The 12,983-nt window shown below is 39.9% G+C and overlaps 1 protein-coding gene across 1 annotated transcript; it reads right to left on the reverse strand.

Annotated features, from left to right (window-relative positions):
* Positions 1-10,532: 10,532 nt before the first annotated feature.
* Positions 10,533-11,994, reverse strand: LOC147429270 (S-adenosylmethionine decarboxylase proenzyme-like). The gene has a single exon (XM_086495388.1). The coding sequence runs from the start codon at positions 11,854-11,856 to the stop codon at positions 10,714-10,716; it is 1,143 nt and encodes a 380-aa protein (XP_086351514.1). The 5' UTR covers positions 11,857-11,994; the 3' UTR covers positions 10,533-10,713.
* Between the last annotated feature and the right edge of the window lie 989 nt (positions 11,995-12,983).

The raw sequence follows: 12,983 nt of genomic DNA on the forward strand, positions 1-12,983 counted from the left end.
GCAAGCCATTGTATTCTTCACCTTGTTGAAATTTTGAAAAACATATTGCCGCTCTTAATATTAGGGGTGCGAACTATCCCTATGTTAGCATCCTAGACGTGGCATAAGCTATGGGGGCAACATACTATGCAAGTCTATGATATTATCTTTTGCATTTCATTTTGCCTATAAAGCTATCTCTTGTGTATTTCCATTGTTCTAGTAGTTATGGTTTCAATTCTAGTGCTCAGTTGTGTGCCATCGTGTGTCGTCTCTTTCTCCCTCTATTTCTAGCATGGTATCGTAGCGAGATTATTAATGTATTTGGTTTTTAATCCTATTATTTATTTTCATCATGTTTTAATCCTATTATGCCTTGAGTTTATCTTTACTCTATCTTGAAGGCTATACTTACGAGATCCTCATTATAGAATAGGTGGTCATCATCAATGATGTCACTAAAGCTTTTAAAGTATAAAGATTTCTAAAGCCTTGGAGTTCAAACATTGAGCACTCTTCTTCTATGGCTTAGTGCTTACAAGCTTATTTAGCGTCTCACAATTGGCTACAAGCAGCCCTTGAAGACGCTATCCACCAGATATTGAGCTTCATACAAGGTAGTCTCCCCCTTCACCACCTAGTCAGCCAAATTTCCTTCTTATTATGATACAGGCTGAAGTACTAACATAAATTTGCAAATTTTCAAGATTCTTACACTATTTTCTTGTTTTTTTTCCTTCCTGTCGCCCTCATTTAATATTGGCTAATGTAACAAGACGGACACCACGTGCCAACGAAAAGAACATACTAAGATAGATGTTTAGCACTTAAACAACTGAACTGAAATAAAGAGACTTTACATGAGACATGGACTGGCGTAGTTCCACTCCCAAAGTGCATTGGCCCCAAAATGTGGCACCCCTTTTGGTATTTCTTTATATTGCTTCAACACGATACAACACTCAAAGCTCTGCTCTGCATCTCTTGTAGATAGGATGCCAGAGAGTGAGCTCTTATACATATTTAAAAGCCTTTGGTCATCCAAAAGCAATTCACATGAACAGCTTCAAGTGTAAAAGCATTTGGTCGCATAAGCTAGCGCCCAAAGCGGTAACCAGTGCAAATAACAAAAATTCGTATAATTGCCACATCATCAGTTCAACGCAAAACGCAGGCATCCGTATAGTTGCCACATCATCAGCCTTCTACACAATCTAGATTTTATTTTTTTTTGTGCGCGTGCGTGTGTGTGTATGTGTGGCTACTTTACTTTTAGGGCCCATCGATCAAGGTTCCCATAAGTTGTTGAGGGTTAGGATTTTAATCATAACCTTATTTTAATAATAGGCCACTCGGCAACATGTAAGTTGGTAAGGACTTCATCTTCTTCGGCTTCTGCTAGGGTTTAGGTCCCTCTGTCGAGATCTTCAATTTTGCTAGGGTTAGGGCTAGGGAGTCATAACCCTTTGGGTCTTTAGTGGCTTGACACATCAGCAATTTGTGATATCTCCTCTTCTTAAAAAAGCGTAATCGTCCAGATTATATCTGCAAAACAACTCGAGTTACAAAAATAATATCCGAGGGTCATTTCATTTTCTCATTCCATATCGGAGCTCTGATATTATGGCACAGTAAAATTAGCCATCACACCCATACCTTGCTGATTTGGAACAGGTGTCTTGATGCACTAAAGTTATCATTCTCACCCAAGTAAGATGGCACATCACGATGCAACATAGATGCTTACATATGCATGCTACAAGATAGTGAAACATATAGACGTTGATTAACAACCCCCCCCCCCCCCACCTCCCCTCCGTGGAAATTAACCTTCCAGATATGGGCCATGAGTTGTTCAATTGACTCCCTCATCACTCCTTGTGCAAATAACCTTCATCGTCAAGCTTCTACGGAAGCTATATTGTGTGTGTGTGTGGTTGCTTCACTTTTAGGCCCTATTGATCAAGGTTCCCATAAGTTGTTTGGGGGTTAGGATTTCAATCTTAACCCTATTTTAATAATAGGCTACTCTGCGAGAATGTGTAAGTTGGTAAGGACTTTATCTTCTTCTACTTCTACAACGGTTTAGGCCCCTCGACTAAGATATGCAGGTTGGCTAGGGTTAGGGCTACGGAGTCCTAACCCTTTGGGTCTTCAGTGGCTTGACATGTTAGCAGTTTGTGACATCCCCTCTTCTTGAAAGAAGAGTAATCATCCACGATATACGGAAAAACAGAAGTTAGAAAAGTAATATCCAAGGATCATTCCATTTTCTCATTCTATATCAGAGCTCTTGATATTTTGGCGTATAAAAATTAGCTATCACACCTAGACTGCGCTAATCTGGAACGGGTGTCTCGATGCACTAAAGTTACATACACATGCAATCTCACCCATGTAAGATGGCACATCACGATGCAACACAAATGCATATTACAAGACACAAAAACATATAGTCGCCGATGAACATTCCCCCCGCAAATAACCTTCTAGGTATGGGCCATGAGCTAATCAATGACTCCCTCATCACTCCTCTCGCAAATGACCTAAAAAGGTTCGATCCATGAGATATAGAGGCCTTTTACAACCAAACATTCCCTAGACCGCAGCCTATGTGGCTTGGTGGTTTCAAGAGTAAATACTTCTCAAATTGTATCCAACTTTATTTTCAATACTCCTCTTGGAAATAACCAACAAGGTGTGGGCCATGAGTACAAACAATGCTTTTCAATCATTGAATACTCCCACCACAAATAACCACGAAGTTCTAGGCCATGATTTCATACACTATCAAACGGAAATTCTTCTCTTTAGTACTCCTCCCGAGAAAGCATAAGCCATGAGTAAAACACAACTTACAATCATATTTTCCTTTTGAATGGTCCTCCTAGGAAATCCCAAGTGATGAGTATCCAAAAATGTTCCCAAAAACATTGAAACCAAAACTAGAATCAAGAAATCTCAAATCCGCACCAAAACAAGTTCAAAACATATAAAATCCATCTGAAACAAATTCTAGATAGTATTCTAACAATTTCTCAAAAAAACTACAAGCAAATGGTTCTCCTCATTTTTAAAGAGTGGATCCCCAGCTCCCTGCTCCGAAATGCTTGTAGTATTACTTGTTGTCTGCAAAAGGCACCCAAAACATAATTTTGACCCATGCTACAAAAATCCTGATTTTTTTAAAACCCTAAGTTTTCAAAATTGCTAGAATCAAAATCCACTCTCGTCAATGCCTAGGGCTCGTTGAGAGAGATTTTTAAAGGCCTCTATAGCACAGAAAAGTGTCAAAAACCATGTTTCTAGAGTTTTCGAGGGCAAAAACAAACTCCTTCTTCTTCACCTCCTCCTTCTCTTATCGTTTCTTCTTCATCCAACTCCATAGCTTCCATTTGTAGGTTCATGTAGTTTCTCTCAAGAAAAGGGGAAAAAATTTGTAGAGTTTGGAAGCGCCATCTTGCTCCGTCTACTCTCGGAGGACTGGTATGTTTTTTTAGAAAAGCGCACGACTGAAGATCTGATACCATTGTAATGGGATGGGAACCATGTGCCAACTGAAAAGAACAAACTGAGATAAACATTTAACACTTACACAGAGAGAAAGAGACTTTATATGAGACATGGAGCGGTGTAGTTTCACTGCTAGAGTGCACTGGCCCCAACCTGTAGCGCCTCTTTTGGTATTTCTTTATATTGATTCAACATGGTATAACACTCGAAGCTCTGCTCTGCATCTCCCACGAGTAGAATGCTAGAGAGTGAGCTCTTGTACATATTTAAACGCTCTTAGCCATCCAAAAGCAGTTTACATGAAAAGCTTCAAGTCTAAAAGCATCTGGTTCGAAAGTTAGTGCCTTAAGGCAACAATTAGTGCAAGTCACAAAAATCCATATTGCTGGCACAACATCAGTTTACCGCAAAATGCTAGCATACGTACAATTGCCACATCATCAGCCTTCTACGCAAGCTATATTATGTGTCTTTTGATGCTTTACTTTTAGGGCCCATCAGTTGGGATCCCCTTTAATAATAGGCCAATCGATGAGTATGTGTAAGTTGGTAAGGACTTCATCCTCTTCTGCTTCTATTAGAGTTTAGGCCCTTTGATCGGGATCTGTATGTTGGCTAGGGTTAGGGCTAGGGAGCCCTAACCCTTTGGGTCTTCAGTGACTTGACACGCCAGCTATTGTGACAGACAGCTAATCTAAATTTTTACCCAACTCTATGCTAAGCTCTTGCAAGCCACATTGATCACTAGCCTTTATTTTCAGTAGAGTCTGTCATCATAACTATGGCATGTCCTTTATTTAGCAATATCATATTTTTCAACATGAGAATATAAAATAACAATCTTATTTTGACAGCACTTGGAGTGCTAATAGAAGTTTTCAAATTTACAAGACACTTGCACTATTTTTTTATTTGAAGTTTCTCTTCCTCTCACTCTCATATGATATCAGCTAGTCTAAATTTTTGACCAGCTCTAGGCTAAGCTCTGGCAAGCCTTTCCTACACATTGATTAAAATCTTTTGAAATGGCTCATTTTCAGACAAGCTTGATAGAGTCTATGTCATCATAACAATGCCGTGTCTTTTATTTACCAATAGCATTATTTTTCAACATGAGAATAGAAAATATCAAGTTTAATTTACCCAAAAAGAGTAAGAAATGTGATGGCCTTTCCCTCTAGGCAAAGCCAAAATTGTGATGGCCGTTCCCTCTAGGCAAAGCCAAAATTGTGAGTTGCCCTACATTGTTCCTATGAAAATAATTTCGTCAAGTCGTCTATACTTTATGAAAAACAAGGTGAAAGTTTACTCTGGCCTACATAATGCTATTAAGAAGAATTTAATAATGAAAGGATTCTTTGTGAGAGGAAAAACGATAAAGTGACACTAGCATTTAGATTTTTTTGTCACCATAGAGTATTACACTTTTTGGAAACAAGTGTAGCAATGACTTGTTTAAATTACAATATATCCCAAAAGCTTAAAAAATGATGAAAGTCAATATTCAATGCCTCTCTCTAAAGAGAGGCACACAAACATTTCTCACAAATATCTAGAAAAATTATTCAAAAAGAAAGTTTTTTCGCCATGTGGCACTAATCTTCAAGCTTTATCCAATGATCCACAATTGCACCAAAAAACAAACGCTTTACTAAGGACTCCTTATGTAGTCCAAAATTTTCTATAAAGAATACATCCCCTCTCTAACCATTTTGGTTCCTCAATCAATCCCATTCAAAGAACAAACTTGCAATTGTCATGCAATAAATTTCTAACAAATTGTCATGGTCTTGACCTTACGGTGAATGATTTACACTCCCCATGATGCCAAACATGCAAGAACTCATCATCATGGATGTTGTAACTTGAATGAAAGATGGGAGAAGTGCAGCCATGAATTAAAAAAAGTTGTCAAAATAATTATGTTGTGACGTCTGTGAGAATGGCAAGTAAGAGTTGTGTCCAAGACTAGTGCCACACAAGGTCAGATAGATACTTTGATTGTTTCGTGCTAACAAGGAGGCCTATGTGCTGTGGACAACAAGTTTATATGCGTGGTGGTGGCCCATTTTACTCAATCTGAAGCAACCACTGGCCAAACAGTGCACGCACCCATTGGACCCCTCTCATCCACATGTTGTAGAGCTAGCGATAGGCACCCCCTTGTGTGACATGCAAGCTTGAGCATGCATTCCATTTTCACAAATTCATTGTCCATACAACTAACTCTAGCTCATCTTTACACACTATGTGATGGTCAGCTTTCTTGTTGGATATTGGTATATTGTTGAATGTAAGGTCTCAAGACCTGGTTAAGCAAGAGAGTGACATGTTTGTGCCCATTTGGAAAAAGGAGATGAGCATGTAGTACATCATATCTCACATGCACAAGGGCACACAAACACATCTATACACGCACGCACGCACCCCTACAAAGCATATTCCCCCAATTCAATTGGGCTTTGAACGTTTACCCAAAAAAGGAATAACTTTTTGTGCATAATCATGAACCCCACTTTCTTCATGTACATATTGTAGATCAAAAGGATAAGAAACCCAAGCCTCAAAATAGCTTTTAAAAGATGTAATTGTAAATCTAGCAAGTACAAAGGTTTGAGATGGCATTGAAGCCTCTGAAAAATCACACACACACCCCCCCCCCCCCCCCCCCCCCCCCCCCCCCCCCCCCCCAAACCCAAAAAAAAAACCCCACCCCAAAAACAAAAACACCAGAAACACGCTAAAAAAAAAAAAAGGCCTTAGCACCCAAAGGATAAAGGTCATTCAATTTCCATTGTTAAAAAAGTGTCTAAAAAGTCTTACAATACAAAAAAATCATAGCCTTTTAAATGCTATTCTCCAAAGATCCACACTTTTTTTTGCATGGTCGAAGAAAAAGCTTTAAAGAACAAAATATTAAACAACATATTCATAAGAGTTTGATCTCAATGATGTGAGATTGATAAAAACTTTTTATTTAAAAACTTCAAAATATTCAGAAAAAGCTTTAAAGAACAAAATATTAAACAACATATTCATAAGAGTTTGATCTCAATGATGTGAGATTGATAAAAAGACTTTTTATTTAAAAACTTCAAAATATTCATTTCACTAAGTTGTTAGTTTATGCTTATTGAAAAAAAAAGATGAAAGTAATTTTTTTAAATTTTTAGTGTATATTTTTATTTTACTTTTGTTTCATTATATTTTATTTCAAAATACTGATGTGCAATGTGCACCTTTTAAGTAGAGCCTTTCGTAATATATAAACCATTTGTGATTATGTATATATAATAAATAATTAGTACAACGACGTTGCCTCCAACGGTGCTATGTGGATTTTCTTAGCTTAAACATACCATCAATATCTACATACAATGCCTTAGGACATGCTAGAGAAGCGGCCATGAAAGCCATGGTTGTCATAGAGAGAGATGTCACATGCACTTGCATTTGATTTCATTTGGAAAGATGAACTCTCTCTTCATCTACTAAAAATAGCCCAAAGCTTCCCGACCCTGATCCTTGTCTTCAAGATGCAAGCATATATAATTGCGTCTAGAGAGACACCCTCGCTTCGCATCTGCTGAAAATAGGCCAGAGCTTCTTTGCCCTGCCGCCCAAGTTGGACAGACCTCGCAATCAATGCATTCCAAGAGACGATGACATCTCTAACATGAAGCTCCTCTAGCACTTTTTGTGCTTTATGAAGCGCAACACATTTGGCATACATGTTGACCAAGGCAATGCCAAGCACAGCATTTTCTTTCAAGAGCTCCTGACTAACAATATATATAGCATGGAGCTCCCTTTCCCTATTATATATATAGTATAGAGAGGGCAATTAAAGGTCCCTCCTCAGGATGGTATGTAATGTATGTAGCTACATACCAATTTACATTGATATCCATATATTGTATTGATGTACGTCTAGGTGCTTACATATCAACAAAATTTCAAACATGGAAAAAGCCTCTTCAACATGCTCGATGAATGCATACATATTACATGCAAAGTATGACCATGTGAATTGTATTGTAGAACACTTATACATAAAGAGAAATCTATTATCTCACTCTTTCTTCAAAGTATAGGTTAAAAGAAACCTAAAATTTCATGTCGGCTTCCTTACACAGATGATTCAACGTTGTTGCCTATGCATATAAAATAGAAAGACGCATTCCCTCTGTTATCACTATGCCTCTATGAAGGATGCGCTATGCATAAGGTAGATAAAGAGCATTTGTTGCTAGCAATTAATGGATGAGGGAAACCTTAGCATCCATTAAGGTAGACGTCCAATGCCAAAGCAGAGCCCTTGAACTCTTGTCACAGATCAAGCAAGGGTTTGAGAACATGAAAAAATAGCAAGGCAAGTAAAGATAGAAAGGAAACCTATAAGGCAAGTGCACTAGCTACAACGATCTGAACAGTATCATCATAAGCCAAACCTTTGGAAATTAATTTTGATGGTTTTTTGCTGCTTTGGGCTGGCTTTTCGATTGATTACAAAATCAGCTTGCTATTGAATTTCTCTGCATACATCTAGTGGTGCCCAAAATAAAGGGATCCCACACATTTTAGAGAAGAGAGTGAAAGCTGGTGGTAGCCAGAGGGCCACCAGCTTGAAGCTTTTACGTCCAGTGTGGCTTCTTGGAAACGTTGTTGCTTGGAAACGTTGTTGCTGCCCTTCATGCTTGTCCTTCTCAATCACTCGGCTACCCTACCTGCTTTTACCTCCATCGTAGCTTTCTAGAAATGTTGTTGTCGCCATTCATGCGTGCCCTTCTCAATCATCCAGTTGTCCTGCCTGTTATCCGGCCCTTGTCTCTCCCCTACGTCCTTGTTAGCCGGCACTTCTCCTTCCAAGTCAGATGCACGTGGAGCTGCCATGTTGAGAGATCAGCGCTATTGGGTGAGAGAGAGAGATTGAGAGAGCCCGCAGATCACCCTGTCAAGCAGGTGTGTAGGCCTATCGAGGATGATGAGGGGTGGGAGCAGGAGAATTAGAATAAGTGGTTGTCAAGACTATGAGACGGGGTGAATTCAAATACGCCCTCCCGCAGTTTAAGGCAACTTCAATTAGCAGTTTAATAAGATGGCGCCATCACTATTTGATAGCTGCTGAAATACCCGCAGCTCAAGGATGCCATGTTGGCGAAACCATTGAAGGGGACCAACCTTTTGTTGTGTTGGAATTTGGAAGCGACCGTGGCATGAAGGAGAACCCTTAGCCCTCTTACTTGGCATGGCTTCACCACAATGGTTGGCGAGCATTTGCAAAACTGTTTTTTGACATGCCCAAAAGCAAAGGCTATAGAGATGCCTTTTTTTCGTTGATTAAAATAGGAAAAAGGTTAATTATATTTTTAAACATTTTTTGATAAGCCAAAAATGTTGATTGGTTGAAATAAGATAGTGGACGTTCATTTAAATGAAATGTGTAAATCTAATGATAAGACATATCTTGAGTTTTGAAATATGAAATGAATACTCATTTACGAGGGAAGGATTTTGGATTGCCTTTGAAAGGATGTAGAGATTTTGAAGTGAGATCTAAACTCAATTATCGTTCGCGGACTGCGTACATATCTAAAAAGTAATTTTCGATTTTTGTTTTTCATTTTTTTGTTTATTGAAAACGATTTTACAAAAACTACCCGCGTGAGAGACCGGAATCGATGTGTTCTACAACTTTGCGAATCAAAGCCTATAAAATTGACATGTATTTAACATGCTAGAATCTCGAAATTGCCCATCATTTTGTGTTTATACGCTTGCTGCGCTTCGTGGCTTTTATCACTTGTTTCAGAGTACAAATGTATATTACTATTTAAGTGGTGCCCTTCGTAATATATAGAATATGTAAATATTATAATTTCTTATTAAAACAAAACAAAAATTCCATGTGATTGTGATAAAACACGATAGAAATTCCATGTGAATGTGAACACATAATTAAAACTTTCCTCCACCTTTCATCGTCGTCAGAAGCGTATGTATACTACTGAGCACTTAAAACCTTTCCATTCCCCTAAGCATACAAATGGGTTATATTTGTCGTTATTTAACGAGGGCATTTAGTTAGAACTCAGATATATAGCTTGAACAAAAAAGTCCATCCAATTGGATGATCCAACAACCCTCAACAATAAATAATGAAAAACATGCCCCAATTTCTGATCGTTAATCCCACCACTAGGTAAAAACCCATTGTGTATAGTGCTGAGGGACCAGAAGTCTAGAGGCTAGAATAATTTGAGCCCGTAATCCCTGAAGGGATGGTAACAATTGGCGTACTCTCTCGCTCTCTCAATGGACCCGTCTACCTATGAGCTCCTACAGTCATTTTTACAAAATAAAGGCGCGCACAACTTTTTTTTGACCTATGCAAATCAGCCATGCTCCTATACTGTCATTTTTCCAAAATAAAGGCGCGCACAACTTTTTCTCGACCTATGCAAATCAGCCATCCACGTTGTTCACGCACCATGACTAGGTGGGTGGGTCTTGCGGCTTGCCCTTCCAAGTAGAGCTGAGCCGACATCACCCCAACACAGTCTTTGCTCTCACGAGTGATATTCTAAGAGACCAAAATGTCAAATACCATAGAGCCACAAAATAAAAATATTCAAATACTCAAATAAAAAAATCATGACTCGATATTTTACTTGAATATCCAGTCAAATAGAATATTCAAATACTCAAATAAACAACTCATAAGTACTACTTGCCACTTGGCATATCAGCTCCATCAAAATATAGCTACGTCTCGCTTTTTGTGCAACTGTGTTTAGCCTGCCTCGAGATCCCACCCCTCAACCCAGACCATCGATCCCATTACTCCACCCCTACATTAGTGCCAAGGAAATACGACAGAAAAAAAACCCAAAAAAAGCCACCTACCACACCTACTAACCATTCAATTTATCCCTTGAAGACAGGAGTTGGAAAGACTAATCAATTCCAAACATTAAGAAGATGAGCCTATCCAGGATGTGGGCGCTGGAGCCCTGATAAATAGCAAACACTAAACCAAATCAGTAAAAGCACATACCCTTTCCAAATTAGTAAGCTACATGAGTATCAATAATCAGAGCTCTGCCCCTTGAGGCAAAAATAGTTACAAAATCATGAAGCATCGTCATGTCTATGAAGTGCCCACGGGCAATCAAGATTTTAACATAATTATAGAATGAGTTATTCTAACCTAAATGACAGCTAACACTTTACCTTAAATAACTGTTTCTCTTTCTCTGTATTTAAAGACACTGCCATCTTCTCCTCCACATCAGATAAAACCCTTCCCTGCATTGCATCAACAAGCGGCATCGGAGTAATCTGTGGGGTGCATTCACCACCACCACAAGCTCTAAATGTATGATATACCACCACACTTCCACCAGGCAAAGTCTGTTTAGTGCTTCCATCGCACACATAACCTTTCACCACAAAAGATGACTCCCAAGAACCCATCTTCTTCCTTGAACTGCCATTTGCATGAAGAGCAAGGGAGAAAACTCTGGGCTTGAAGCACATCACCACATTGCCCAGCAAGGCCTTCAAATCCACATTCTCAGAATCATAGCCCATTGCCTCGAAGCTTGCATAACTGAATCCTTCCTCTGGTGTCACATGGATTGTGGAAAGGGAGGTCCCTTCAATACCATTCATAGAGTACCCACATGGATCGAACACGAAATCACAGATCTGAGAGTTAGGCAGTAGCTTGCTGATTCCTGTGGATTCCGTCATTTCCTTTGAATTGTCACAAGAGCTTCTGTAAAACTTCGCTGCTTCCTCCCTGCCCAATTCAGTCATACACATCTCAAGAGTATAAAGAGGCCCATTGAATGTCAAATTAGGTACCGCTGACGCTGAATAGATATGCCATTTGTGATCTTTGGATGAGCCAAGCACGAATGCCTCGCTCCCACAGCTGAGATTGCCAAAATATTTGTTCAAGTATGAAACCTCCTCAGAGAAGCTACCTTGTGGTGACTGCTGTTCTTGAGGAAAAATGTAAGCACCACGAGAGTATCTGCAGCCACGTACTTCAAGCCAGAGCTTCTCAGCCATCTCCAAAAGAACAGGCACTGCTTTCAGCAGCTTGGTCGTGCCACATGTCTTGATAATGACCTTATACGGATACACAAAAAGGCTCGACTCTGAAAGCACATATGAATCAAAGTGCTCATTTGAAAGCTGAGAAACTATGGTGCACTCAGCAGCAGAGAGAACTTCATCAACTTGACTGCGAGACAGGTTTCTGAGCCCCTTTCCATTAGGGTCCACCAGCATGGAGGGGATAAAGAACTCCACCTCAAGTCTCTTCTCAAAACCCTCGAACCCAATTACCGACATTGTTGATTGCTGTAGGTAATGGCTGAGCTTACTGAAGTGGAGGAAAGGCAGAACACTATACAATCTTATTGCAAAACTATAATACTAGATAACGTTTCCTAACTGTTGAGCTCAGAAGCGATGTCAGGATGGCTTCCTTAGGCACTGCAAAATGGTCAAGAGAAAAATGGATCAAGACTATTTACCAAATGACTTGCATATCTTGCATGTTACCGCAAAACAAATACACACTCATGAACCACATCGAGACCGGACAGGTATTAAACCGTGTTAGTGTCCAAAGATCACAATATTGCATGTGGCTACAAGGGCTCAAACAACAATGGAGAAAGAACAGGTATCATGGGACAATTCCTCCACCTCTCAGGACAAAATTCTTCTGATTGAAGGATAAGCACAGACAGGCATGCAAAAATTCTTCCAAAAAGGGTGAAACCCCATCATCATAAGCACAAATCGGCTGTGCCTTTCCTAGGAGTTTGGTTGAAAAGCAGGTTTCAACAAAAACCCTAAAAACATCATATACTCACACTGAAAAATCTACACGGGTATCACACACAAAACACAGAAGATCAACCAAAACCCTAGATGGAACACAGAAAAAACCACAAGAACATCACACAGAAGATGCAAAATTTCAATCGAAACGCTAATGACCTATATGAACGCAGAAAAAATTCACATGCACTTACGTTTGAGTAGGCAGCGTTCTGGAACTTGACGATGCCTCCGTTTGGTCGAACGTCTTCAATACCGTAGAGAAGGTCGAGCAGGTAACGGAAACTACTACTGCTGGAGGAATCGCTGTCACTGCCGGAGGACTCCATTAAAACATTCGCGATGGTGGGGGAGGAGGACGAAGCCCAGGCTGGACGATCGGGAGGAGACGAAGAGCAGGCAGGATGATCGGGAGGAGACGAAGCGCAGGCTGGACAAGGTTAAGAAGCTTTGGCGATGGAGGAGGCGTGCAGATAACGCGGACTAGGAAAGGGGGGCAGAGAGCGAGGAGGGTGTCTCTTACGTTTTGATGGGTGCACGAAATTACGCTCCCCCGCTTTTAATAGTCCTGGCGTGCCCTTAGTCGGCAGTTTGCTTCACACCTTGACCGTCGCCCACACGGCACTGAA

The sequence above is a fragment of the Adiantum capillus-veneris genome, chromosome 22, assembly GCF_014529385.1.
Source record: "Adiantum capillus-veneris isolate H3 chromosome 22, ASM1452938v2, whole genome shotgun sequence".
NCBI classification, from domain to species: Eukaryota; Viridiplantae; Streptophyta; class Polypodiopsida; order Polypodiales; family Pteridaceae; genus Adiantum; species Adiantum capillus-veneris.